General features: G+C 54.6%; 6 protein-coding genes across 6 annotated transcripts; 3 read left to right on the top strand and 3 right to left on the bottom strand.

The window, feature by feature from the left end:
* Positions 1-1659: 1659 nt before the first annotated feature.
* Positions 1660-3030, top strand: B0T26DRAFT_597642 (uncharacterized protein; the record flags this gene model as incomplete). The annotated part of the gene is made up of 2 exons (XM_060435651.1): positions 1660-1884; positions 1999-3030. Coding segments are annotated over 2 exons (1257 nt in total), but the record flags the coding sequence as incomplete, so codon positions are not given.
* Positions 3031-5395: 2365 nt separating this feature from the next.
* B0T26DRAFT_178657 (uncharacterized protein) lies at positions 5396-6101 on the bottom strand. Its single transcript, XM_060433604.1, has one exon. The coding sequence runs from the start codon at positions 5957-5959 to the stop codon at positions 5564-5566; it is 396 nt and encodes a 131-aa protein (XP_060301456.1). The 5' UTR covers positions 5960-6101; the 3' UTR covers positions 5396-5563.
* A 142-nt stretch (positions 6102-6243) lies between these two features.
* On the bottom strand, positions 6244-8400 carry B0T26DRAFT_638447 (uncharacterized protein; the record flags this gene model as incomplete). Its single annotated transcript, XM_060437035.1, has 2 exons — positions 6244-7041; positions 7651-8400. 2 exons carry the CDS (start codon positions 8398-8400, stop codon positions 6244-6246), a joined length of 1548 nt encoding a protein of 515 aa, XP_060301455.1.
* A 756-nt stretch (positions 8401-9156) lies between these two features.
* Positions 9157-9862, top strand: B0T26DRAFT_673104 (uncharacterized protein; the record flags this gene model as incomplete). The annotated part of the gene is made up of 4 exons (XM_060439557.1): positions 9157-9305; positions 9383-9487; positions 9654-9704; positions 9763-9862. 4 exons carry the CDS (start codon positions 9157-9159, stop codon positions 9860-9862), a joined length of 405 nt encoding a protein of 134 aa, XP_060301454.1.
* Positions 9863-15284: 5422 nt separating this feature from the next.
* On the bottom strand, positions 15285-18451 carry B0T26DRAFT_178543 (uncharacterized protein). Its single transcript, XM_060433603.1, has 5 exons — positions 18424-18451; positions 17685-18331; positions 17358-17630; positions 16297-17298; positions 15285-16235 (listed from the first exon to the last, which is right to left on the bottom strand). The coding sequence occupies exons 2-5, from the start codon at positions 18263-18265 to the stop codon at positions 15587-15589; spliced, it is 2505 nt and encodes an 834-aa protein (XP_060301453.1). The 5' UTR covers positions 18266-18331; positions 18424-18451; the 3' UTR covers positions 15285-15586.
* A 3913-nt stretch (positions 18452-22364) lies between these two features.
* Positions 22365-22532, top strand: B0T26DRAFT_609918 (uncharacterized protein; the record flags this gene model as incomplete). The annotated part of the gene is made up of 1 exon (XM_060435884.1): positions 22365-22532. A coding segment is annotated over one exon (168 nt), but the record flags the coding sequence as incomplete, so codon positions are not given.
* Between the last annotated feature and the right edge of the window lie 1222 nt (positions 22533-23754).

Raw genomic sequence — 23754 nt, 5'->3', positions numbered from 1 at the left:
CTTGAGAGCCCTCCTTGGGGCTAAAAATCGCAGTGCCGCGTCGCGGTGCCTTCCGATAGGTCCATAGAGGAGCGCAGAGGAGGTAAGAATTCGATGGCCTCCTTGGAGCTAGAAATTGCAGTGTGGCGACAACAGTTGCTCAACGCGTGCTTTGATCTCGATGGCCCCCTTGGAGCTAAAAATTGCAGTGCAAGTTTTTTTTCTATGCACATCCGTAGATAAGAAAGTTAAAGTCTTATTGATGGGAGTCAAGGAGGCTGTGGTAAACATGAGTGTCAGTGGAACCCCTTTGCCGGCCTTTTGCTGCAAGCCAACTTGTCAGAAGAATTGAAGAATTAAGACACATCTCTAGATGAGGCAACAAAACCCGCCAGAAGTTGGGGCTGCAAAGCCTGCCTCCCAGAAATGACGGGCCCTTGGGCCTCAACTTCCATGGTTGTAACTGACATTGCCTAGCAAGGTAGAAATGCACAGCACATACACCAGCTCAAAGCTCGGATGTCAGAAAGGAATATGACCGGCTCGGAGCCACACGAACTCTCTCATGTGAGTATGGCAAGCGCCAAGCAGGACGCTTCCCAGACCTCATTGTTCGCGCAATACTTGTGTGCTTCGGTAGTCAATACGGCAGGAATTATTGGAAAAGAATACCAGCCTGGGAAAGCCTAGCAACGCATTTGCAAAAAGATAGATATACTAGGGATCTTTGGGATTCTATATTAGGGCCTTAACGGCTGTTGCCTCTTTCAGAGAAACCCCTTCGGCGGGGGCAGCCGTTTTTGAGATGTCTAAGCAGACCTTTTCTTAAACGACTCAGTTGTTATTGTATCACCAATAACGGGGGATACATGACAAAAACCTACGAGGGGGCTGTAGTTGCACTGGTGGGGTTGGTCAATCAATAAAATAGTCGATCGGAAGAAAGGGACTGTTGGTCAACCTGGCAACGGGGAAGAAAGGGGTTGTCTTCCATGGCAGATGTCAATATCCTCTTTGTGCCGCCGAACTGCTATTGTAATCCGCATTTTCTTGTAATCGTGAAACTTTGTGTTAGCAATGATTGCCTAGCTGGCCTTGTTCGTGGACACGGAAGTTGATCTATCCCCGTTCGTTTTATTTCTTGTCTCGACAGCCCAACCCACCTCCACAACATGCCCCCCTTTCCGATATAACGAGCTTTTGCTGATCCGACAGACACATACGACCATACCAATTGGAAAATTCGGGATCCCGTCCGCTCTCCCAGTCAGACAAACCAATGAGGGCCAGACTAGTAGCTAGGAGTTGGTGACGACCAGCGAATCCCTGGTCAACGTCGTATGTTTACTTTTTTTTTTTTTTTTTTTTTTTTTAAAAAAAAAATGTATATATATATATATTTCCATAGTTCATCTATATGTCAAATGTCCAAGCGGCGTTGTGTTGTTGCTGTTGTCAAGATGAGATGGTGGCTGGCTGACGACGTTGTACAGTAGCTCCGAAGTAGCGGGTCTCGTGATTTGCTGTTGTCATCTCGATCCTTATGACTCTGGCGCTTGTCACCTCCTCAATTGTATCTCATCTCGACACAACAAAACCCAAATACTGCGTCAAAGTGATACCGACACTAAAAGGTAGCCAGCCATGCAGCAGGTGGCCGTGTACGTGCGGGCCACGGGCCGGCGGCTCGGGCGCGTCAATCGGCACAACGTCGCAACGCTCCGGGGCGCGCCCGCCGCCGAGATCTCGGGCGCCCTCGGCGATCTCGGCACGCTACTACCGCTCATGATCACCCTAGCCCTACAGGGGTCTATCGACCTACCGTCGACGCTGGTGTTCTCGGGCGTCTTCAACATTGTCACTGGCGCTGTGTTTGGCATTCCCTTGCCTGTGCAGCCCATGAAGGTCCGCACATGCCTGACTCTCGTCATGCTCGTGTTATCACATGACATGGAAACCATGGACAATGAAGACAAATGACCCATGTGCTGTGCTGACGTGGTTTTTTCTTCTATCTAGGCTATCGCGGCAGCCGCCATTGCCAGCGGCGCGTCGCTCCGGGACACTGTCGCCGCGGGCGCGTGGGTCGGCGCCGCGGTGCTGTTCCTCAGCGTCTCGGGCCTGCTGCGTCTGCTCACGGCCTACATCCCCGCGCCCATCGTGAAGGGCATCCAGGTCGGCGCCGGCTTCAGCCTGGCCATCTCGGCTGGCTCGTCCCTGGTCGCGCCGCTGCCGTGGCTGTCGTGGTCGGCGGCGTCCCCCCTCGACAGCCGTCTCTGCGCGCTGGTCGTGTTTGCCGTCCTCGTCCTCACCCAGCGCATGTATCGGCGCTTCCCGTTTGCCCTGGCCGTCTTCATCTTGGGCTTGCTCGGTGCCATGGTCAGCATCATGCTTCTCCAGCGAAGGTCAGACAGCGAGTACGAAGAGCTGCCGCATTTCTCGCCTTGGAATCCGCGTCTCGTCGTCCCAGCCTGGGGCCACCGCGATGCCATCGGCATGGCCCTCGCCCAGCTTCCACTCACGACGCTCAACTCCATCATCGCTGCTGCGGCGTTGGCTGCCGACCTGTTGACTGCAGGCCATGCTGACAGCGTGCCGCCGCCGTCTACCACGGCTCTCGGGCTGTCCGTGGGTGCCATGAACCTGGTCGGGTGCTGGTTCGGTGCCATGCCCGTCTGTCACGGTGCTGGTGGCCTCGCCGCGCAGCACCGCTTCGGAGCGCGCAGCGGGGCTTCCGTGGTGCTGCTCGGCGCCTTCAAAGCCATCGTCGGACTGGTCTGGGGCGATTCTCTGCGCGGTTTGCTGCACAGGTTCCCGCGCAGCCTCCTGGGGGTCATGGTGGCCGTGGCGGGTCTGGAACTGGCGCGCGTGGGGGCCGCCAGCTTGGATGATGCCGCGGGCAGTGTCGATGGCGTGGAGATAGCTATGGCACGGCGCGAGGAACGGTGGACCGTCATGCTGGTCACGGCGGCAGGCATCCTCGCCTTCAAGAACGACGGCGTGGGCTTCGTATTGGGGATGCTATGCCACGGTGCCTACCGGCTAGCCGACTACGTCGAGGCCACGAGGCAGAAGAACAGACTGGCGCGGATGCAAAGCGAACACAGCCCGTTGCTGGGTTCGGGTTGATTGATGCCAGGGCACGGGTATGGGTATGGTATCATCCTCCTGGTAGGTAATAGACATTACGCATCGTACCTTCTAGTTCCATGCTTGTGTTGGTCGGGTCCAGGAGGAAGGCACCTGCTTCCATGTTGGGAGATCTAGACGGCCCGACTTACACTACTGGCACCACTAATAGCACTCCGGGTGTCGCACCTTCTTGGTTGACGATGTCGCTACTACTTCAAGTGATCTCGAATTACCTAACGCACCTTCCTGCCACTCCTCACTGCCCCTTCCTCTCCCTCGTGATTCTTACTGCTAGTAGTATGGACGCTTCCGAAGCAGTGCTCTACCAAGACGGACAACGAGGAGGATTCGCTTGCATCTGCAAGGACCCCGTTGACACTCCGTCTCACATGTCGATGCAATCGGGTAACGGTTGGCCCTGACATGACAGTCCGAGATGCAGCGAAGCGGCCAAACCAACAAATGGGTACAGTTCCCGGGTCCAAATCCTTCAGAGGTCCTGGCGCTTCGCTGGGCCCCATTAATATCCATCATCCCTGGCAATACGGGGCCCCCAGCAGCTGGCGACCGCGGTGGCGACAAATGCTGCGCCGTGCTCTTTATCTCCGCCGGCATTGATGCATGCTACTGCCAGCACGAGGCCAGAAACAAACAACAGCAAACGACGGGGGAGGCTGTGCCACCACGGCGCCCATGAACATGATGATGCCCGCTGCCCACAGCCCACCACCCCTCAAAACGATCCCGGCTGCCGAGCGGCGCGAGATCGGGCCACTTGGTGGGACGGACTGTGGACGTGTTTCCCGCTGCTGTGCCCCTCGGCCGGCGGCCCAGGAGAGAGCTCGGCGTAAGACTTGGGGGCGCACTCGGTTGGTTTATGCATCCCATCCTCCAGTATCTATCTCGTACACAATCTGGGCGAAACATGACGATGTGGGTGTGTGGAAACGTCCAAGTGGAATAAGCAGACACAACCACATTGAATATGGGATGGGCCGGCGCCGGCCTCGCCCCGAAAGGACAGGAGCACATGCCCGATGCAACCTGGATTTTCCTTTGTCATTCTTTCGACCCTTGGCCGTGCGGCTGCTCCACGCCGCTTTTACATTTTCGCTTCTTTCTTTTCTTTTTCTTTAGTTATCGGCTTGCGTGGCCAGTGTCGCAGCGTCGGCGAGCTGAAAAGCCGAGCTAACCCCCTCACTATTTCGTTTTGCACTAACCCCAGGCACCTTGCCGCATTTCCTGATCCGTTCACCGCATTCCCGTCCTCGGTAGGCGGGGAGCCGATCTCCCAAGGCGCTAGTAACTGTGGCTTTTTATCTCCAATCCCCCTCACCCATGACCAGGATGGACTGGGGGGCTGATTCGACTTCCCCAGTTCCCCCATTACATGATCCGTCATGCTCGCATCCAGCCACAATCGTAGTGTCATCGCTGATTGCTGGGACGAACCCGATGTCGTTTTAGGCAAAATTGGAACCCGGCCGCATTTTGAAGCTTCTCACTCTCCCCGTCTGCCCGGTCTGCCAAGCACTCACTCACTCACTCGCTCGCTGCTCACTGCTTGCTGCTGCACGCCGTGTGTGTGTGCCACACTAGAGAGTCAAATTCTTAGAAGCCGTCTTCCGTAGGTCCCTAGCTCTAAGCTTCCCGACCAAGCCAACCACACCTGTCTTCTGGAACGCGTGAGGGACCTTCGATCAAGCCACTGTCTTGGGGGACACGAAAAGGAAAATCAGCCTTGGCTGGGGGGGTATATCGCTGCATGGGGCGCAGCGGAACACTGCAGCAAGCAGCAAGTTCCAAACCCCATCGCCAGTCATGCCCGATAGCTGTTAGCCGAAACCAGACCCGTCGTCACGCTCCCGCCATCTTCCAGTGGGGAGAGACAGACAGCGGAGTTTAGTGTTCAATGAGCGGGGGTCCGAAGGGGGGGCTGGCCTCCGTGCAGTGAACCAAAACCGCACTTCTTCAGACAATGTCACGGTACATGTCCATGGACATCCAAGACCCGTCCGTCCAAGCAGAATCACCACACTTCCAATTTCCCAATTCGGCATATGTATTTCCTCATTTGCCTCCCCGCTCCTCCTGTCATTACAAGTTTCCATCCACATGACCCATTATCAGACCCGGTATGGATATCCGCGAGCAACAGGGCTGTAATGCCAATCGCGAATTACGGGCTGCGGATTCTCTCTGCTTGCTTGGCTGCTTTGCTGGGTTTGTTTGGGGCCGGTGGCCGAGACCGATGGTGACCTGGGACCTGCCATCCATCCATCCATCCATACATCGGCCTTGCTCTCCGTCTCGTCTCGTCTTTGCTCGCCCTCTATGCATGCATAACAGCAAAATGCCTACCTTCAGTGCCTTACCTTAGCTGCAATGTGCCACCCAAGGAGATGCATGTCTGTCCCCAATAGCTACCTGCCTAGATAGAGACCGGGCGGCCTCACAGCATCCAGAGAGCCCATCCCGTTTTCAAGTTAGCAGTTGGTGAGTAAGTCCTGGGCAAATAACACACGAGCAAGCAGGACAGGACGCTCCAGGCCAAATAAAGAGGAATAATTCGGTGAAAGTGCTGATCTCGATGGTCTGAGTATCCGTAGGTAATACAAAATACGAAGCCGTTTATATCCCCCCTTAATACATTGTCCCAAGAGAAGATTTCAAGAACAAAGAACAGAAACACAGTCTTGTAAGTGCGCTGTGAATGTAGACATGTAGGTAGTCTAGATTTTAGTTGTTGATTGGTCTGATTTTTCCTTGCTGAGAAAGAAACATTGCATGCATGCTTTGCTGACAGAAATGTGCAGTGCCGACCAGCAAGCAGTACAGACAAGGACATTATTGAATTGGCTCCCAAAAAAATAAACCAGAACAGCACACCTCTGTAGTCGGTAGCTAGCTATCCAAGGTATCAAAAGATGACCATAATTCTCTCCAGTGAAAATAGCTTAGTGGTGTCCTAGTGGTGTATGTTGTATATGTGTTGTATGTGCGCGCCCAAGGAACCATTTCATCCATCGTAACGATCATTAGTAGTGTGTGATACATGTAAAAGGAAAAAATATAGGAAAAATAAAATGAGAAAAAAAAAGGGACAGGATTGGTGAAACAAGGAGCTTCCGTTTAGCACCCATCGTCGTCCTCCTCGCCTTCTCCGTCGCGCAAGTCGTCGTCATCTTCCTCTTCCTCCTCGTTGTCGTCTTCGTCCATTTCCTCCCCCGTCACCACAATCTCCTCCTCTCCCTCTTCCTCGTCGTCACTGTGCAGCGCCGCGTTGCCAGCGGTAGCAGGTTGCACAGGCAGCAGAGTAGCAGGCATAGGAGTAGGAGTAATGACCACGGGGGCGGCGGCCACCACGAGCGTCGCCCCGCCGGGGCCGCGCCTGATGGGCGTGTTCAGCTCCCATGCGCCGGCGCGACCGGCCGGCGCGGGCTTGATAATGCCCACGTCGGGGCGCGAGGCCCACTGCACGAGCGTGGGGTCGTTGTCGCCGCCAAAGACGACGGAATCCTCCTTGCCGACGGCCGCCTTCTCGAGGTGCTTCGCAACATGCTCCATGCGCTGGTCCCAGGCGTCGGTGCCTTGGAACGCCTGGGTGCAGTCCCGCGCCGGGCACTGCATGTTGATTGGGAGCTTGCAGCGTTCCTGAATGGCCCGCTGCTGCAGGTTGCGGAGGTGATCCTCCCACTCGAGCATTGACGGGTTACTGCTGGCGCTGCCAGCGTTGCCGACATTGGCGGACGGCGCAGCGCTGCTGCCCCCGGATTTCTTGGCCGCAGCTTGCTTCTTCTTGATGTTAGGCGGCGTGTGCATGCGGCGCAGGTGCTGAGTGTAGAGGTCCTTGCGATTGAAGATGGACCCGTTAGGAAGATTGGGTGTGGAAGAAGGCGTTGGGTTAGAGGCACTGCTGCTACCTCGGGCCTTGCTCTTGGATCCGGCCGTCGTCGAAGCAGGGTGTGGGTTGCAAGTCTTTGCACATATCCCCTCTTGGCACAGCCAGTAGTGCAGGAGCAAGTGCTGGGAACTGACGTGGCGCTTCCACTCGTTCTTGCTCGCGAATGTCGAGTCGCAGCCGGCAAAGTGGAAGACGCAGATAAAGGCCCGCGTGTGCTGCTTCTTGACATGGCTATCTAGGGTAGCTTGATCTTTGAAGTGTTGCTGTGGGCATTCGCGACAAGTGAAAAGGCCTTTGGCATTGCTAGATGTAGGAGGGAGCGCCTTAGGCGTCGACTGTTGATTGGCACCACTGGCGGTGCGTGTTGGCTTGCTTCCCTTCTTGGACACAGAAGGCATCGAACGCGAAGGCGATACGCTGGCGGTTGTGGCTTGCTTTGTTCTTGATGCTCGTCGTGTTGGCGTTCGCTGGTTTGGCTTAAGCCGCTTGCCCGGTTGGTACTCGCCGTCTCCGTCTTCGTTCGGCCTCTTGAGAATTGGGGGCGCGGGCTCCTCATCCGATTCGCAGTCTTCGTGATTGCCACCCTTTGGTAGCGGCGGGTACTGGGGGGCTTCTGCCTCGATTTCTTCCTTGACGGCAGGCGCTAACTCGTCGGGGCTCGCCATTCGCTTTGTGCGGACGTCGAGGATGATCTGGTTGTTTACAGGCTCACGGTCGCACTGGCTGGCGGCCGAGTTGCAGCTCTCGAAGCTGTAGCCTCGCGAGGATAGACTGAAATCGTTTACGGCGCTCTCGTTTTCGCAGTACTCTAGTTGCTGGCTGGGGTTTACATCAATGGGGTTGACGAAGCTCTCGGTAGGTCCCATGCTCATGAACTGGATGGCGTGGGCGGGGGCATTCCAATGTTCGAAGCCGCTATGATGCTGGTACGGCGAGAGCAGGGTAGTGTCTGGAGGCGTGCTGGGGAAGTTACTGTCGAAGTGCGACTCGGTGTCGGCTGGAGGGCTCAGGGCACTGCTCTCCGAAGAGGAATGTTCGACAGACGATATGGGACTGGTGTAGCGGGCCGACTGCGACGGCGGCGGGACAGGGGGGATGCCAACTGTTGGGCGCATATGTCCACGGCTCGCCGACATGTGTGAGGGAACATCGGCGTTGAAAAAGGCAGTCTTCTGGGTGTCTTCAAGGTAGCGCTGGACTAGCTGGGGAGGATTCCACTTGCTGAGATACGGGGCCGAAGGTGACGGGCTCTGGAGGCTCGGGTCGATGTAGCTCATGGGGACGCCCATGAGACCCTCTTCTGTATGCCCAAATGGGGTGTTATGGTAGGCCATGTCCTCGACGAAGGGATAGGCAGCGCCCGTAAACATGAAAGGGTCGTCCATTTTGCGAGAGCGAGGGAAAAAGGCGTCAGTCACCGAGGCCGAGGCTCGCCCGGCGTTGGTCGGGCGGCGCTGGATGTGTTAAAGAATAAAGACGGAAGGTCCTGGGAGCTGCAAGGCAAAACCAGACTAAAGCCTATTCAGCCTTGCCTGTGCGAGACTGGACGAGGTGAGGTGAGGCGATGAGGCGTGGGGAGAAGGCAGCGCCGCAAGGTCCCAGTCGGGAAGGCAGGGCGTAGTTTATTAGGTGAGTAATAAGGTAGGGCAGGTAGGTAGGTGGGCAGGCTGGTAGGGGGGCGGGTGCGACAGAGCAAACCGCTTGGGAGGTCGGTCAGAGCGGGCAGGGGGGGGGGGGGAAGCAAGCAAATATAACAGCAGCAGCAACAGCAACAAGAACCACAAGGTAGGTTCAAGTCATTGGCGACTATATAAGGAAGGCCTCAAGGCTTAAACTCGACCCGGGTGAGTGAGTGGAAGAGGACAACAAAAAAGCCACACATAGTGTTGATGGAGGTGCAGACAAAAGTCTGGGCCGGCGAGAGTGGGAAGGCGGGAAGATAAATGAGAGGACTCGTATTGTAGAAGCAGAGTATGTATGTAGTGTATGTACAGTACCTGACCAGGCTCGATGGTGTCGTTGAGCGGAGCGGAAGAGCTGGCAGAGGGTGTCTATCTCCCCTCCATCGGCCATGGCATGGTATGGCATGGCATGGCATGGCCCTGCCCATGGCAGCAGCAGAGAAAGCTAGGGCCGTCAGGATGGCCGTGGGCATGGCATGGCATGGGATGGGCGCTCCTGGCATGGGATGGGCGCTCCTGGCATGGCGAGCTTGGCAGCTTTCCGGTTCTCCCCTTCGCGTCTTCGCAGCAAAGACCAGCAGAGCCTCAACAAGTCACTCACTCTGCCTGTAGGCGCGAGAGTACAAGCAGGGGCTGGTTGGCGCTAGTAGGGGCTGGGAAGATGCCCGTCTTTCGCTTTTGCCAGAACCAAGCCCATTCGAGCAAGGGCCCCCGCTGGCGGTCTTGGCGGTCTGCACCCCTGGCTCGCCCTTCTTGACGTTGCCAGAGCGAGAGTCGAGCTTAATTTTATGTAAGCCGCGCTGGCAGGCAAGAGAGTCCTTCGTCCCGTTGTGTGGAGTCCCTGCGCCTCACAGGTGCTGCGCGTGTGGGAATAGGGGACCAGGGGGGGTGCTGTATCCTGGGTGTCGTGTCTGTGAGAAGTCGCTGGTAGTACTCTGTACATACGCGCTGTATAGGACTCGTGAGCAGTGCGACAGACTCTCGAGAGCCGAGAGAGTCGAGAGATGGTAGGTACTCCGTACACTTGAGTGTCCCGCGATGGGGGAAACTGACCTGCCACAACAGTGGAAGTCTCAGACCCGCTAGTTCATCCTCCACACCTTCTTGCCTCCACGCCCCCCAGCAAGCCCCGGCTGGCCGTCGCTTGCTTTGGCAGTGGGTGTAAGTCGTTCGCGCCCCGCTTGGCTTGGCACCCTCCAAAGAGGGGACTGCGGGTGCGCAACAAAAGCACCAAGTAGCGCAGCACTCAGCAGCTTGTCTTGTCTTGCCGTCTGTACGCCCACGCCATCCGTCCGCCGGTTTCGCCAATTTACCCCACCGATTTGCCCATTCCGTCTGCTACCCACGCACCGATAACAAAATCACCTGCGAGGGCCTGAGAAGTGAGAAGGTTGAGGCTCTGCTGCCAGAACAAAGGCTGGGGGCCGACTGCGAGCTCCCACTGATTCAACAGCGGGAACTTGACAAGCACCCGTCCTGGCACAGCTTGGCAACGACACGATGACATGGCATGGCATGGCATGCTGCAACGGACGACTCGATTCATCAAGAAACTCTACTCAGTCCCATCAGCCCGTCCGGTGACCTGACGTTCTAATAGTCTGATACGGACAAACGTATTATTTAGCCCTTGTAGCAATGTGGCGGGCACGGCAAGCCACCGGACAGCGAAATGTACTCGGCGATGCTTAAAATACCGAAAGGGGAGAAGCCAGGTGTGGACGAGGTCAGGTCTAGACAGAGGTTAGATCGGTCTCGACGTGAAAATAGGCGCACTCATGGCAGGTGAGGCGTTTGCCCAGGCATCAAGACCCCGTCTACGCCCCTCCGCTCTACCTTTCCTCCGCTAGACTCTACCCCTCCCTCTCCCCCTCCCCCAGAACTTCAAAAGCCACCACTTCAATTCTTCATGGGCCCCAGCTAGGCAGATTGAGGTCGGTCCTCTCGGATTGGGTGGGCGGTGGTTGCGAACGTGGAATGCCTGACCGCTCTGCTGCAAGCCTGAAAACCTGAAAGCCACCAGACACTAGAACGCCTTCAATGGCGACCCAGCCCACCCAGCTCTCTGTTTGGCGCTGCGCTGATCGCCGGGGTGGCATTAGGCCGGCGGCATTTGCCGTCGCTTTTAGCTTCCGTCTCGAGCTTCTCGGCGGGCCCTTTCCAGCTGAGCTTTGGGTTGCGTCCTGTCAATTTGGAAACAGCCTGGCATGTGCTATAATGCGTCCTGGTAATTCTAGGATGCCAGCGGGTCTGGGCTCGCTGTGTTGCTCTGCGTCGACTGCCGTGATTCCCAGTTTGGACTTATGGTTCGAAGTCGGACGGAGCGGCTCATTATCGCGCCGTCGCCGGTCTCCTCGATGCCACTAGCGCAGTGCCGAGGCTGATCGACTTGCCCTGCGCATGTTTATGTTTCGGGAATGCGGTCACCCCCATGGGAGGCGGCATGTAAAGATGACGGCATGTCTACCCTGCTGCGAGACCTTTATTAGAGGCCCCGAGCATGGGATTCCACGTTGCCAAGAAGATGAATAGCCTTGAAGATATGGATACTGCCCGTACCTTTCTTTGCGTTGGTGGACGGCGTGGGGCCCTGGGAATGAAAGAACGAACAACTCTACAGTCCGCACACCAAGACATCATCCGCAACTTGGGCTGAATAGACGCGAAAGATAGAGACACGCGGTTGGCATCTTGGATGGCCGACCAGTAGCCACCAGTGCAGCGGTAGGCGTCGAGAGGGCTTCGGAGAGTGGCCTGACCTTGAGACCTGATTTCAGATTTCAGGTGAACTGCAACAAAAGCAACTTTGGAATGGAAGCCGCGTTCGTAAGTGGTGGAACACCGCTGCTTGACGCCCTAGTCCCTACCCCCTACCCCTGTCTCCTCGATTGCTCTTTCTCTCTTTGACCGGGCGCGGCGCCCCATCTGGACCCAAGCTTTTTGGGAACGCAAGTGATCGAGGATCGACACTCGACCGTACCTTCCTTCAATGACACGCGCCGCTGCACTGTACCTCCACTGTAATAAGTGGGCAGCACGCACTGCTCCGCGGTGTGTGTGAATGAATGCGTACTTCATGCACACTCGCTACCCTCAAGCCAGTCGTGTCGTCGGACTGGTCACATTGGGTCCCATTTGCTTTTCGTCCCACAGGTCCCTTGCTTGCCGTGCGGGTGGTATTCGCATGTAGGAAGCACTGGAAACTCAAAGTATACCCTCCAAGTGAGATGTAATTTCTATCCGAGCAACACTCTTGCCCAGCAGAACCTCATCGTCCTTGCCCGCCAGTGGCCGGCCCCAGCCGACCAGGACGCTGATTCGATCAGATGGTCAATTTACCTACGACTCCGCTGCCCGACGTCCGTCCCCGCCGCCTCCTTCCACCTCAGCCCAGGTTCCTGTCTGTCATCATTCAATCTCTATTTCTTGTCTAGGTAGCGTCGCTAGTGGAGGAAGCATCTGCTCGGCCCGCCCCCAAGCCTCCCAAGGGCCCAAGTGCTTGGCCGCTTGGGCCGCTTGGGCCGCTTCTCAATCGCTTCTCCTCCTGTACCCGATCTAGAAGCGACAGAGCCAGAAAGGTGTGGGCGGTCGCGAAGTGCCGTCTAGCTAGGGCTAATCGATACCTAACGAGCTGAACAAAACGAAATGGCTTTTTCTCAACCCGCAGCGGCTATTCCCAAAGGAAGCTCCCCGTCATTCGGGACCGTCTAGGTCGACGAGCCTAGCCAGTTGCCGCTTCATAGATACCGCTAGCTTAGCTAGATTGCAAAAGCCGAACCGTGTATGTATAGTACATACCTTACATCTCTTGGGCCCTCGTAGGCCTCACGGTCTAGGTTTGCGTTGCGTACCCCGTCCCGCCCGTTCTCGTCCATGTGCCCTGAGCAATATGTGTCTGGTGCCACAGCGCCCTCTCCGGGCCTTGACACCACCGACAAGCTGGAAACAATACCGACGGTGGGGTCGACCGACACCGAACCTACATCACCCGCCCCGAACCCACCTCGGAGCGAGCAACAATGCCACTACTTCTTGCTGGTTCTATCTGGGTCTCAGGTTTACATACCTACGTAGGTAGTGATGTCGTCGCTGAAGTCGTCATTCAATCCCGATTCGGTATCCTGAACAAGGTAAGCGGATCGGATCGCTCAGGACGCCCAGCCACCAATTACAACATGTAACCCACCAACACCACGCATTACCGTTGGGCAAACGCCCTCTAGCGCGGGCATTTTTAATTCTGGAATCGAGAACTAGTTCAAGACGAGGAAAGCAGCAAAAGCCGTTTCACAGCCGCAAGAGACTAACGTCCGGATGGAGCTTGGGCTGGGCGCCCAACTAATCAGGCATTCAGGCATTCTGCTTTCTTTCGAGTCGCCTTCTAGGCTGTGCCTGCCTCGGTGAGCGTCCCATCGGGTAATTGGCCCAAAGCCGTAATTGACCAAACAGATTAAGCCTGGTAAGGCGTCCGGGTCGGAGCGTTAGTGTCGCAGCGGCCATGGTTGCCTCGTTTTTAGTGGGTGCCTAGGTAAGTACACTCTACTTCTACTCCAGATCCTCAGTGTTTCGTTAAAAACCTTACCAAGCTACATAGTACGTACCGTACTTTGGCGTGGCAATAAGAAGAAGACAGACAGACAGACAACCGTCCAGTCTCCACACGCGCACCCCCTGCATCCCCGGGCCAGTTCCTAATCGGTGCTTATGGGTGGTTTCTGCACCTCCATTCGTTGAAACACGCGACGCCAACGCCTCAACGATGCTTCTTCGCTTGACCTTGCGGGAAGAAGTCGAGAAAAAGAAAAGATCGTCTCACCCACTGCTCTTTTACCCTATGCTCGCCTTCCCTGGGTGGCTGTCTCGACTCGAGCGTCATCTTTTTGACGAATGGGATGAGATGTCGACGGGATGACCGGCGGCTGCCGAATAGGCTTTCCCACCTATCCGTACCTTGCTTGACAGCGGACCTGAAGAAAGCTTCACTTTGTCACTCCCTTTGCCATGCAATTCCTTTCATTCCTTCCATCTCATCATCTTACAGGCCGGAACACACGCAGCCAAGCCCATGCTTGTCTTGCCCATCCCAGCCCAGCCCAGCTTGGCTGAGGCGAACGAGTTTGGGAAATGCCAAATGGCTCTCTGCTCTAGTTTGCTGCAGGCTGCGTTCTCCCCCGTCTTGACGGTCGTCCTCCCGGCTGCTTGCTTCCCCGTATGCATGTTCTGTTAGCTCGACTCCCCCAAAAAGCCACCTCTTTCCAAATCTCAAAAAAGACTGGGCTAAATAAAGACAAGACGATTTGACGCCTCGTTCTTATTCGATAAAAACACTCTGAAGAAGACAAAACCCCATTTGTCTTTCATGTGATCAAGTATGGTGACGACAGTACGGTAAACTTCTCCCATCCTATTCCAGACAGACGGAAAATGCGGTGGCACTGCGGTTTTCGGTCTCCTCCCCACCTCCTGCTCTCTCCCATTTGCCTCTTCGCCGAGATTCACTAGTGCTGTATATGCCAAAAGCCCTCAACGTAAACCCAAGGAAACGTAGCCAGCCATGTGGAAGTCTCGAGTCGGCAATACAACGGAACAGTTGCCTACGGAATTACCTACCCTCCATTGGCTATAATGTACATATTTACAAAGAAGCCCGGAAACATGAAGACCTCTACACTACTAAGGTACTAATATAATACAATACAATACCTTGCCTACGGATAAAAATAAAACAGAGAATTAACCAACCACCGCCATCACCACCGCGCCCACATGTCCCCGTCTCAGTACGTAGTCCTCTCGTTGCCGCCACCACCACCACCATCGCCTGGCCCTCCTACGTACGCAAGTAAGTAAGTAAATTCCATATTTCTGCAGGTCTGCCTGCGTGGCCTATCTTCCTTACTTGGCAGCCGCCGTCCGACGGGACCTACATAACATACACACACATCCCAACTGTAGGTAATAATAACAATAACTAACTCAGCTGAGCTACCTACCTAACATCCGTCCCTCCATCTGGCAAGCCATCCGCTCTCCCCTCCATCCCTCCACCTCCCATCATCATCATCCCATAATCACCACCCTCGTCATCAGCCGCAGCTGATCCGTAGGTCTCATCATTTTTCTTGCCACTCTCTCCTCCCTCTTTCCTCTTTGACGAAATAAATCTTTCCTTTCTGCTCTGTTTCAGTCTACCTCCCCCCTGCATGAGTCGTCGTCGTCGTGGGATTTTGGTTCGCTAAGCTAAGCTAAGCGCGCGGTTTTCGGCAGGGAGGCGGACTTCGGAGAGACGAACGGAGAAAAAAAAAGGATTGCATACCTACCTAAGGCAGGATGGCCGGTTGAAAGTACCAAGATCTAAACTTCAGACTTGTCCTGCAGCGCATCCATCCGCAAGTAGGCGTCTTTGCAAGTACTGTATAGTACATCCGAATCGTGTTCATTGCTCGTAAACCTGCACTGCTAGCTGTGCTGAAAAAAAATCAAAAAAGAACCCAACAAACGCCACCTCCAGAGCGCCAAAACATGCAGAATCCCAACCATTCCATCCGCTGTAGTAATCCCAAAGTCGTGTCTGTTGAAGCCCGCTACCTCTTTCCCAGGGGTATTATGCCAAAAATATCATTCCACTTATAAAACACGAGAACCGAGAATATATACGCAAGTCGTGTAAAATCTCAAGTCATTAGGACTCGAGCCATCAAGACTCAAGTCATCAGGAGGACATTCAAGCCCGCTTTTCCTCGGTGATATTGTGTGTCCTCACTCGGCAAGTATCGCATCGCCTATGGCCACACTGTGATTCCAAACACGTAGCCGTCATGTCTGGACTCCAATAGTTTTTGCAGGCACACTAAGACGGGAGGGTCAGCTGAGTCGACAACGGGTAGGTTCAGGGGGCAGCGGGGACCAATCTTACACAGGACCAAAACACGTCATTCCCAGCTTTGGCACGTTTGGCTCGCTGCGAAAAGTCGTCGTCACTCGACTCGGCGCTTCGTTTTTGAGGTTTATCTGAGTGCCGGGTCGGCGGCCCCGAGTCTTCGGGACTCTGTTTGGCCCGCCTCGCGTTCTTGCCTGGCGCCAACTCGAAGGCGTTGAGTGTGATGTCGGCGTCAACGTCCTTCCACTTTGAGATGTCCATCTTCGGCTCCGCTCGTCCGCTGTAGTGATCGTCGATATGGTCAAAGCGCTCAGTCCAAGCAAAGGCGCCGTTGTTCTTGAACTCGATCGTCTTCTCGCAAAATCCACACCAGAAACGTGTCTCGCAGTTGCGGCCGATGCGGCAGCTGTTCCACTTCTCCTCGATATTCTTCTGATCCGTGATTTCGTGATCCTTTTCCAGATGCAACTTGAGAGTCTCTCTCCGGTGGCAGACCCTCCCGCATTCCTCGTTGTTGGACTTCATATCGCATCTCCAGACTTCGAGTTGGAAGTGCTGACTGTTTTCGTGCCGCTTCCAGTCGTTTTTGCTTCCAAAACTTTTCCCGCATCGCGGAAAGGTGCACGCGTAAGGTTTAATATGTCGTTTTTCGTGTTTCCTAGAGAACGAATCAGCATTTTGCATCTAGGAGAGACATATGTGTTGCTGGCTAGACGTACTTGAGCTCGCAGGGCCGCTGGAACGACTTGCCACAGGTTGGACAAGGCACCGTGTTTGCGGCTAGGGGGGTGAGGCTAGCCTGGTTCTTCTTGGACTTGGCTTCTGCTTCTTTCGACTTTTGATATCCAAGTTCTAGTATGACCTTGTCAAGCACACTTGGATTCATCAACGTCAACCTCTTGATCAAGTCGCGCGCGTCAGTCTCATGATCCGCCATCTCTTCGTAAGAGTCCGTAGCTTTAGTTGTTTGTGGGCTGCCGCTGTATTTGAGCGGGGTGAAGCCCTCAAGGACACCTTCCGACGTGTCTCGTAGCGGGGGGAGCGTGATGTGCTTGTCATAATGGACTTCATAGGGACTATGCGTGTCCTCGAGGTCATCATCTGCATCAGCATCCAAGGAAGCATCCTCAATGGCGGCGTCTCGTTCAAGCTCGCCTGGTTGCTGAAGGACATTGGGCTCGTCCTCCTGTCCGGTCCGATCCTCTTCTTGGGCAAAAGTGGAGTCGCGGTCTTCATCCGCCTCCTGCTGGCGTCCGATATCCCGTTGGCCCGACGAATGACGGCTTTGCATGCCAGAACGGCTCAACATATCCGGGGCGATGCACGAATGGCTTCCAGGGGCTGACTCTTCAGGCAGAGGGGGTTCAACTTCTACCACTGGAAGGTGACCTTGGGGAGTATTCAACTCAGACATGACGGGATCCATATCAAGCTGCAAATTAATATTATCCAAAGACGCCTGGTCCTGAACTTGAATTCCGCCAGCACCAGTCAGGGTGGAAAAATCCTGTTCATCCATAAGACGTGGGTGGCTCGTGAGTTGCATCATGCTGCCCATTTGTCCGGTAAATCCGCCTGGGGATGCCATCGAGTCAAGCCGACTTGGCTCTAATCCAACCCAAGGCATATGAGGTGTAGAATCCAAATGGGGGTGCGTGTCCATATCTGGTGCAATCGCCTCGGAAGAATGAAGACTGACAGACTCTGAGCGCATGGGCGGTCTGGAAAGTACACACACAAACGTTAGCCAAGACCGACTGCTTCGGGTGGGAGGGCTTACTGCAAGATAAATCTCTCTAAATCATCGTTGGGGCCAACAAGATAGTTGTGAATCTTCTTGAGATGCGATCTGAAATTATCCGCCCTGGGCCACGCCTTGAACCTGGTCCTGCACTGCGAAATGTCACATCGGTATTTGGTTCCATCGGCACGGTGGACAGACTGCTTGTGTCGAAGAAGATCGTTGTTGGTGCTGAATCCAGATCCTTCTTTGCTGCGCAAGCACCCAGGCTCGTCACAACGGAAGGGTTTTGCGTGGCGCTGCTCGTGTTTTCTGATGTCTGTTTTTAGTCGACACACGATGCAGGGGGTCATGTGCAAGACTCACGTTAGTTCTGATTGTGTCCTGACGGCCGCGTCGCAGGATGGGCAAATAAGAGGATTGGTGCCCAAGTTAGTGGCAGCGCCGCGGTTCCAGGCTCTCCTCTGGCGATGCTTATCCGCGGATGGCATGGCATCTGTGTTTGACCCGGCTGGGAGCTGGAGGTTTGAAAGTGGCACAATGAGACTCTGAGTCTCTGTGTTATGGTCCGTATCGCCAGATACCGAGGGGTTTGCCAAAGTGCCATAGCCAGAATCGGAGGGAACAACAGTGCTACACTCGGAAGGCACCGTGGTGTTACGATAGATGGCAGGAAAATTTAGAGTTGTAAAATTCATGGGAACCCCGAGGGGCTGCCTACCTCCGAATCCGTGAGAGTTGGCTCTGAGAGGGTTCCAAGATTCATTCTTGAAGTCATGAATGAACTTGTTCAGAGCGAGATTATTATCATGCAGGACATCCTGAGAACCGCCAAACGGCTGAAGTCCACCCAAAGTCTCCTGGCTGCCCGGGCTGGGCGTAGAAAAGTGGGCATAGTTTCCAAACGAGCGCATGTCCAAGTCCGCCGGCTGTGGAATTCCATCCATGGTGATAGATTCAGGAGAGCCAGGCGAAGTTGGGGGAGGAGCGGAAACGCCTGGCGGGTGGAATGGCTATGTACCGAGTCAGTCCCCACGCAACAGGAAACTGTGCTAGACAACGGCAATACATGGAGTCCAGGAGATGGGGGCTCGTCATACCAGACCTGTAAATTGCAAATGTTGCGACATGACGCAAAGGTAAGAGCCAGCCAGCCGCCAGCTCTGGGTCGCCCAGTTGTCAAATTCAACAAACCAACACTTGCTCAGGCAGCCCCGCCGCTAGTGCGATGGAGATATGCAGTGTCCGGATCTTTGGGCAGATATTAGCAAGGCAACTACCGGGATAGCATGCCAGAGGAACAAAAGGCCGACTACGGTCCAAGTCGGCGGCAGAGCAAACACGGTGCGAGCCAGCGCAAGGGCGGCAGACAGGTCTTTGTAGTGAACAGTGGGAAGCCCGAGGCAGAGATAGGAGAGATGACAGAGACGGATAGATGGAAGGAGAGGAGAGATGACAAGGAACGACGACTCATAAGGCAGGCAGGCGAAGGGAATGGCACGAAAGAAATGGGAAAAGGCAGAGAGCTGTTGGGTACTAACAGGCAAAATAACAAAGGGGCCCGAGACTGAGCCGAGTGAGCTGAGTCGAGCTGGGCACACGGCGGACAAATCGGGGCTTGCAGATGAAATTTTGGTCGACAGAGTTCTAGATGGTGGTGTGGTGGTGGGCAAGTGGTGGTGGACGACGCAGACTGCGGACTGGCGGTCTGCCTGAGGATTGCAAATTGGACACAAAAACACCCGACCTCAGTGTCCCTGGCTGACGCAGAACATATCGGCAGCTGGAGGCAGATCTCGAGGCGGGCCAAATATTGGGCGAGCGGCGTCTCGATCGATATCTGCAGTCTACTCTTTATTTGGGTGCGAAAAGCGTAAGGCGAGGCAAAGCATTCGTCACGGCCCGACCAAGGCTCTGGCTCTGGTCTGTCTCCGGCTCCGTTGGGATGGATGGATGCCTGCTGATTGAATCGGTTGGAAATTGCCCGGCGGGCGAAAGATGCACGCGGGAAAGATGCAACGGGCTGGCGTGAGGACGGGGCGATGGGGCGATGGGCGATGGGCGACGGCGATGGAAATGGAAATGGAAATGATGCAGCTTAGTCGATAAGACTCGGCGAGGTGCGATTAAAAGAGGCAAGACCCAGCAAAGCGGGTGCCCCGTGGGTAAGCTAGGTATGTGGTTTAGTTGAAGACAGGGTCAGATCCCAGCGCTAGACAGCGGCAACGACAGCGACAGCGATAGCGATAGAGAGCACGGGTGTGTGGGCGTGGTTACGGATGCAGACGGGTGCGTTCACGTCAGACAGACTCCCGGATTGTAGAGCAAGCTGGAACCGGCGGTAGTGGGCAGTACTGAGTAGGCAACCAAAGTCTCGGCTGTCCGCCTCATTCCCGTCCCTCATCGACTCCTTACTAGCCCTCGTCGGTTTTTTCGGTGACGAGGGGGGAGTTTAAGCCAATCACGGCTCGTCAGCCGGCTTCGGGATCTTAACTGGTGTCGGTGAGTGCTGAGATTGGCAAGCACGACGAGCACAGGAAGGCAACCAACAGCGAGTCCAGTGTCAGGTGCAGGCATGGTGCGAGCCAAGACAAGCTGCCCTGTGATTGAGCGGCCTCTTTGCTGGCCGCGTCACGTGCTGCGCCTCCTCTCCTTCCTCTTCCAGACGTCTCGTTCCTATTACACTATTACATGTACGTACCTATTTCATAGAACTTTGAGTTCCTTTTTCCTCGTTTGTATCTTAGCGGTTTCGTCTTTTCCCTTCTTTCCTTTTTCTGGAGGCTTTTTCTGGATTCTCTGCTCCCTTACTAATTGAAGCTGCTCTTGCATCCATCAAATTATTAATAGTTTTGGTTTTATTTCCACCTCTTTTGCCGGTCTATCTTTTTTCGTGTCCTATATTTTGCTATTACCCGTACAAATATCACGACGATCAAATCTGGTTGTGTACTACTGGGAACCCCGACTTCGGCGGCGACAACCGTCCCATCGTCCTTCAAATCCCTGGCGTTTTTTCTTTCTTTCTTTTTTTTTTCTTTTTTTTTCTTTTCTTTATTTATTTCGCAAAGGCATACATGTACCTGAGCCTGACTTTCTATTACACCTAGCCGGTGCGGGTCGGCTGCCTCCACTGATAGAGAAGGGACAATTCTAAGCCCTCAACTCGGATTATTTTTACTCTTTTAAGTTCATTCTCCAGATGATGCCTCACTCTAGTATTACGACCTCTACGCGTTTCAGCTGATGGAATTTGCAAGTCAGTGACGGAGCGTTTCCATTACATCACGGAGGGTTGGTATGTACGTGGCAGGCCGGGTGGGCGGCCTCTGCTGGGCCCCTTTTTGGAGGTTCAACTTCGCAGATCCCCCTCCAAAACATATGCGGCTTCTGCAGCACCCCTCCAAAGCTTCCCGGCAGACTGCGATCAGATTCCCGAGCCGATGAGCTACGCGGCTAGAGGTTTCTCCTAGCTGTGCTCTTGGGCCAGATAAAAATCTGCGCTTGGGATTTGTAGTTGGTTGCATGACGCCTAGGCTCGCGGCTCCCTCGTTGATTTGGATGAAGGCCGCTACCAGCTGTTGTGGAACGTACCCTGACCTCAACCCGCTTTTTCCGGCCTGCGAATTCGGCAATGCAGCAAACATTGAAGAAGCTCTTGCTGGCTTGGCTCTCCTGTCTGGGTAATCCGCCGTCCACTGCAGAAACATGTCATTTTCCACTTCCGAAAGGAGACCGGGCATGGATGCCGTGGCAAGTAGGCCGTGGAGATGTAGACCGGCGTGGCGGCTCCACGTCCCCAGAGACTGGTATTCCACAACTGTCCTGTGTCATACCCGGCTTGTTTGCTTCGGAGCGGAGAGTGCACAGCACATCCTAAACGTGCTGGGGGAGGAACACAGCGTGGCCTCGTCCTTTCACAGACCGTCCGGTTCCATCCGATGTTTTGACGCCGTTGGCTTTTTTCTGCGACTTCTATTGACAACTGTGGCCCACTTAGATAGACAGATAGGATAAACTTGTTTGGCCGCGAAACTGCAAGCTAAACATGGCTTCGAAGATGAATCAAGCCATTTCTTATATGCCCTCGTCCAAAACTACGTACAAGCAGGTACTCTTGCTCTTGTAGGAACTGTTTTGGTCGCTTGATCAAGCGTTTCGCCTAGCCTCTTCGTCCGGTCTTTACCATCAAGGTCTTTGTGGCGCTCGGCAAGCAGTCTTGACGCCGTCTCGCATCATACACCATGATGGCCTACCTATTGCTCTTGCAAGTAGCTCTCATGCTCATGGTCCAGCGATTTGGCCAATACTGTCCCCACCTGTCCTTCTGTTTGCCATGTGCAGATGCAGTATCCAGTTGTAGGACACTTGCTTCTTGCCACTGCTGCTGATTCCCCTGTCCCATCTCAAGGTCGTCAAGTCATCATCCGTGGCCGGCGCACCATCTACATCAAGATCAAACCTCCAGGCACTCTTCGTCCTAGCCCACGCGCCAGGATGTGATCTGTCGTTCGCAGACAACAGTTGACTATTTCTTGTTGGCTTCCTTCCATCACGACATCCTGTTCTTCTGCATTTGTCTAACCGAGGCGTGCCTTCCGGCTATTCGTCAGCACGAGTTTGCAGGAGTGCGAATTGGCCTGGTAGCTGTGTTGATGCATCATGTTGGGAATGGAGACTGTCTAGACATAAGCTTTTCCATCTGTCTGCAATGGCCACACTTCTCAAACAAACAGCCAGCCACTACGGCGGCAAGACGTATAAAATATATACCTATATATATGTTGCTCTCGCCGCCAGTCTTCACTGGCTGTCTCGACACTCGGCCTCTTCAGTTTTCATCTCAAAGAGCACCTCAACCCGACAACTCATCCTTGGCATCTCAACTTCTATGCTCTCTTGTACACCAAGTCTCCAATAAACACACGCCCAGTCGCCAATACAACACCAACGGTCGCTCTCTGAAGGAGCGTGCCCGCTGTTCAGAATCGAGGCTCAAGCTACCTTGCTCATAGAGACCTCCTACGCCTCTCACGGCCTCTCAACATGTGCGACTTTGAAGAGTTCATATTCACCTGCGGGCACTCGGTCTACAGGCTCAAGTCGCATTGCCACCAAGCGCGGAACACCGAGGGGCACCGGTGCAGGCGCGTCAAGAAGCTCCGCAACGTCTGGGACCAAGACTATCCCTGCGACGACTGCCGCTCCAGGCTTGTCGAGATGAACCAGCAACAGCATGTCGCCCAGGCCCAGGCCCATACACCGACCGCCACTAGCAACGGCTCTTTCAGTTTCTAAAGGGTCGAAGAGGTCAAGGGCATCCATGGTTGGTGTTTCCCTTTCCACCCAGACCCTTCCTTTCCTTCTTGTCGAGGGCGTAACTGGAACTCACTCTCTATTGTCTGATCTTCCAAATAACTAACTCGTCTGTGTAATAGATAGTGAGGGGACGCCAGGGTTCTAGACGACGGGTTATCTACTATTGACGGATTTCACATACATGCCTGTCTTTGCTTGTTTTGCGATAGAATTCTCTGCGCCTATCTTCTCTGTTGGTGGCGGTCCGTAGACTAAGGGGTTGACAATAATCTTTCTTTCTCTATTCGTACAGCAATCGCATATCACAGCAAGGCGGAGCAACCTAGTTAGCTTGTAACTGTCAAGCGCCATAGACAGATGGGTACATAGTACACGTGCTTAGACCCGACTCTCTCTACTCCTATTTCCGTCTCTCATCTGTGACCGTTGCCCGTGGGTCCTTTCTACGTGACGTTGTCCATCAGCACGTAGCCTGTACCAGCCCTCGGTCGGGCTTATCCAACCGTCGTTCTCCACCTGTTCTCTAGGGAGCTTTCTCTACCACGAGACACGCCATCTGCAACACTCACCTCACCCAAGAATCGGAAACACGTTATGCGCCACCTCTTCCCCCCGCCTTGGCTGGGATAGAACAGGAAGACTATTCCACAACACTTAGAACGAAGCTACCATAGCCACACTACACCACTCGGCCTACCCGCCTGCCTGCCGGGAAGGAACAATAGGTAAGTACCCTGTTTACGTACTGTGCTCATGCGCTTGAAGACGGAGTTTGTTTTGTAGAAAATGGCAGAAAGTTGTTCCAGGCCTGCTCCCTGTCCTGATGTACACGTAATATATACATATATATATCTGAAGAATTGCATGCAAGCCATGGCCATCCCATGTATACAATAGCAGGAGAGGCATTGATCATACAGCACATACGGCCAACACACATGGAAAACCACTCTACTCCACGCACACATACTCATACAGATCTACGGCAGCACAGCAAGAGACGTGATGGCATCGGTATGCTGGTTGGCAGGCTGCGTGGCAGCGGGCGGGATCGGCCGGGGCCTGACATGGCATAAGCAGGGGGAGCGAGAGACTGAACGCGAGGGGGGGTTCAAGA

Source organism: Lasiosphaeria miniovina (genome assembly GCF_030549165.1).
Source record: "Lasiosphaeria miniovina strain SMH2392-1A chromosome Unknown B0T26scaffold_2, whole genome shotgun sequence".
Lineage (NCBI taxonomy): Eukaryota > Fungi > Ascomycota > Sordariomycetes > Sordariales > Lasiosphaeriaceae > Lasiosphaeria > Lasiosphaeria miniovina.
Note: the sequence above shows the minus strand (reverse complement) of the source record. Positions and strands in the feature narration are given on the sequence as shown.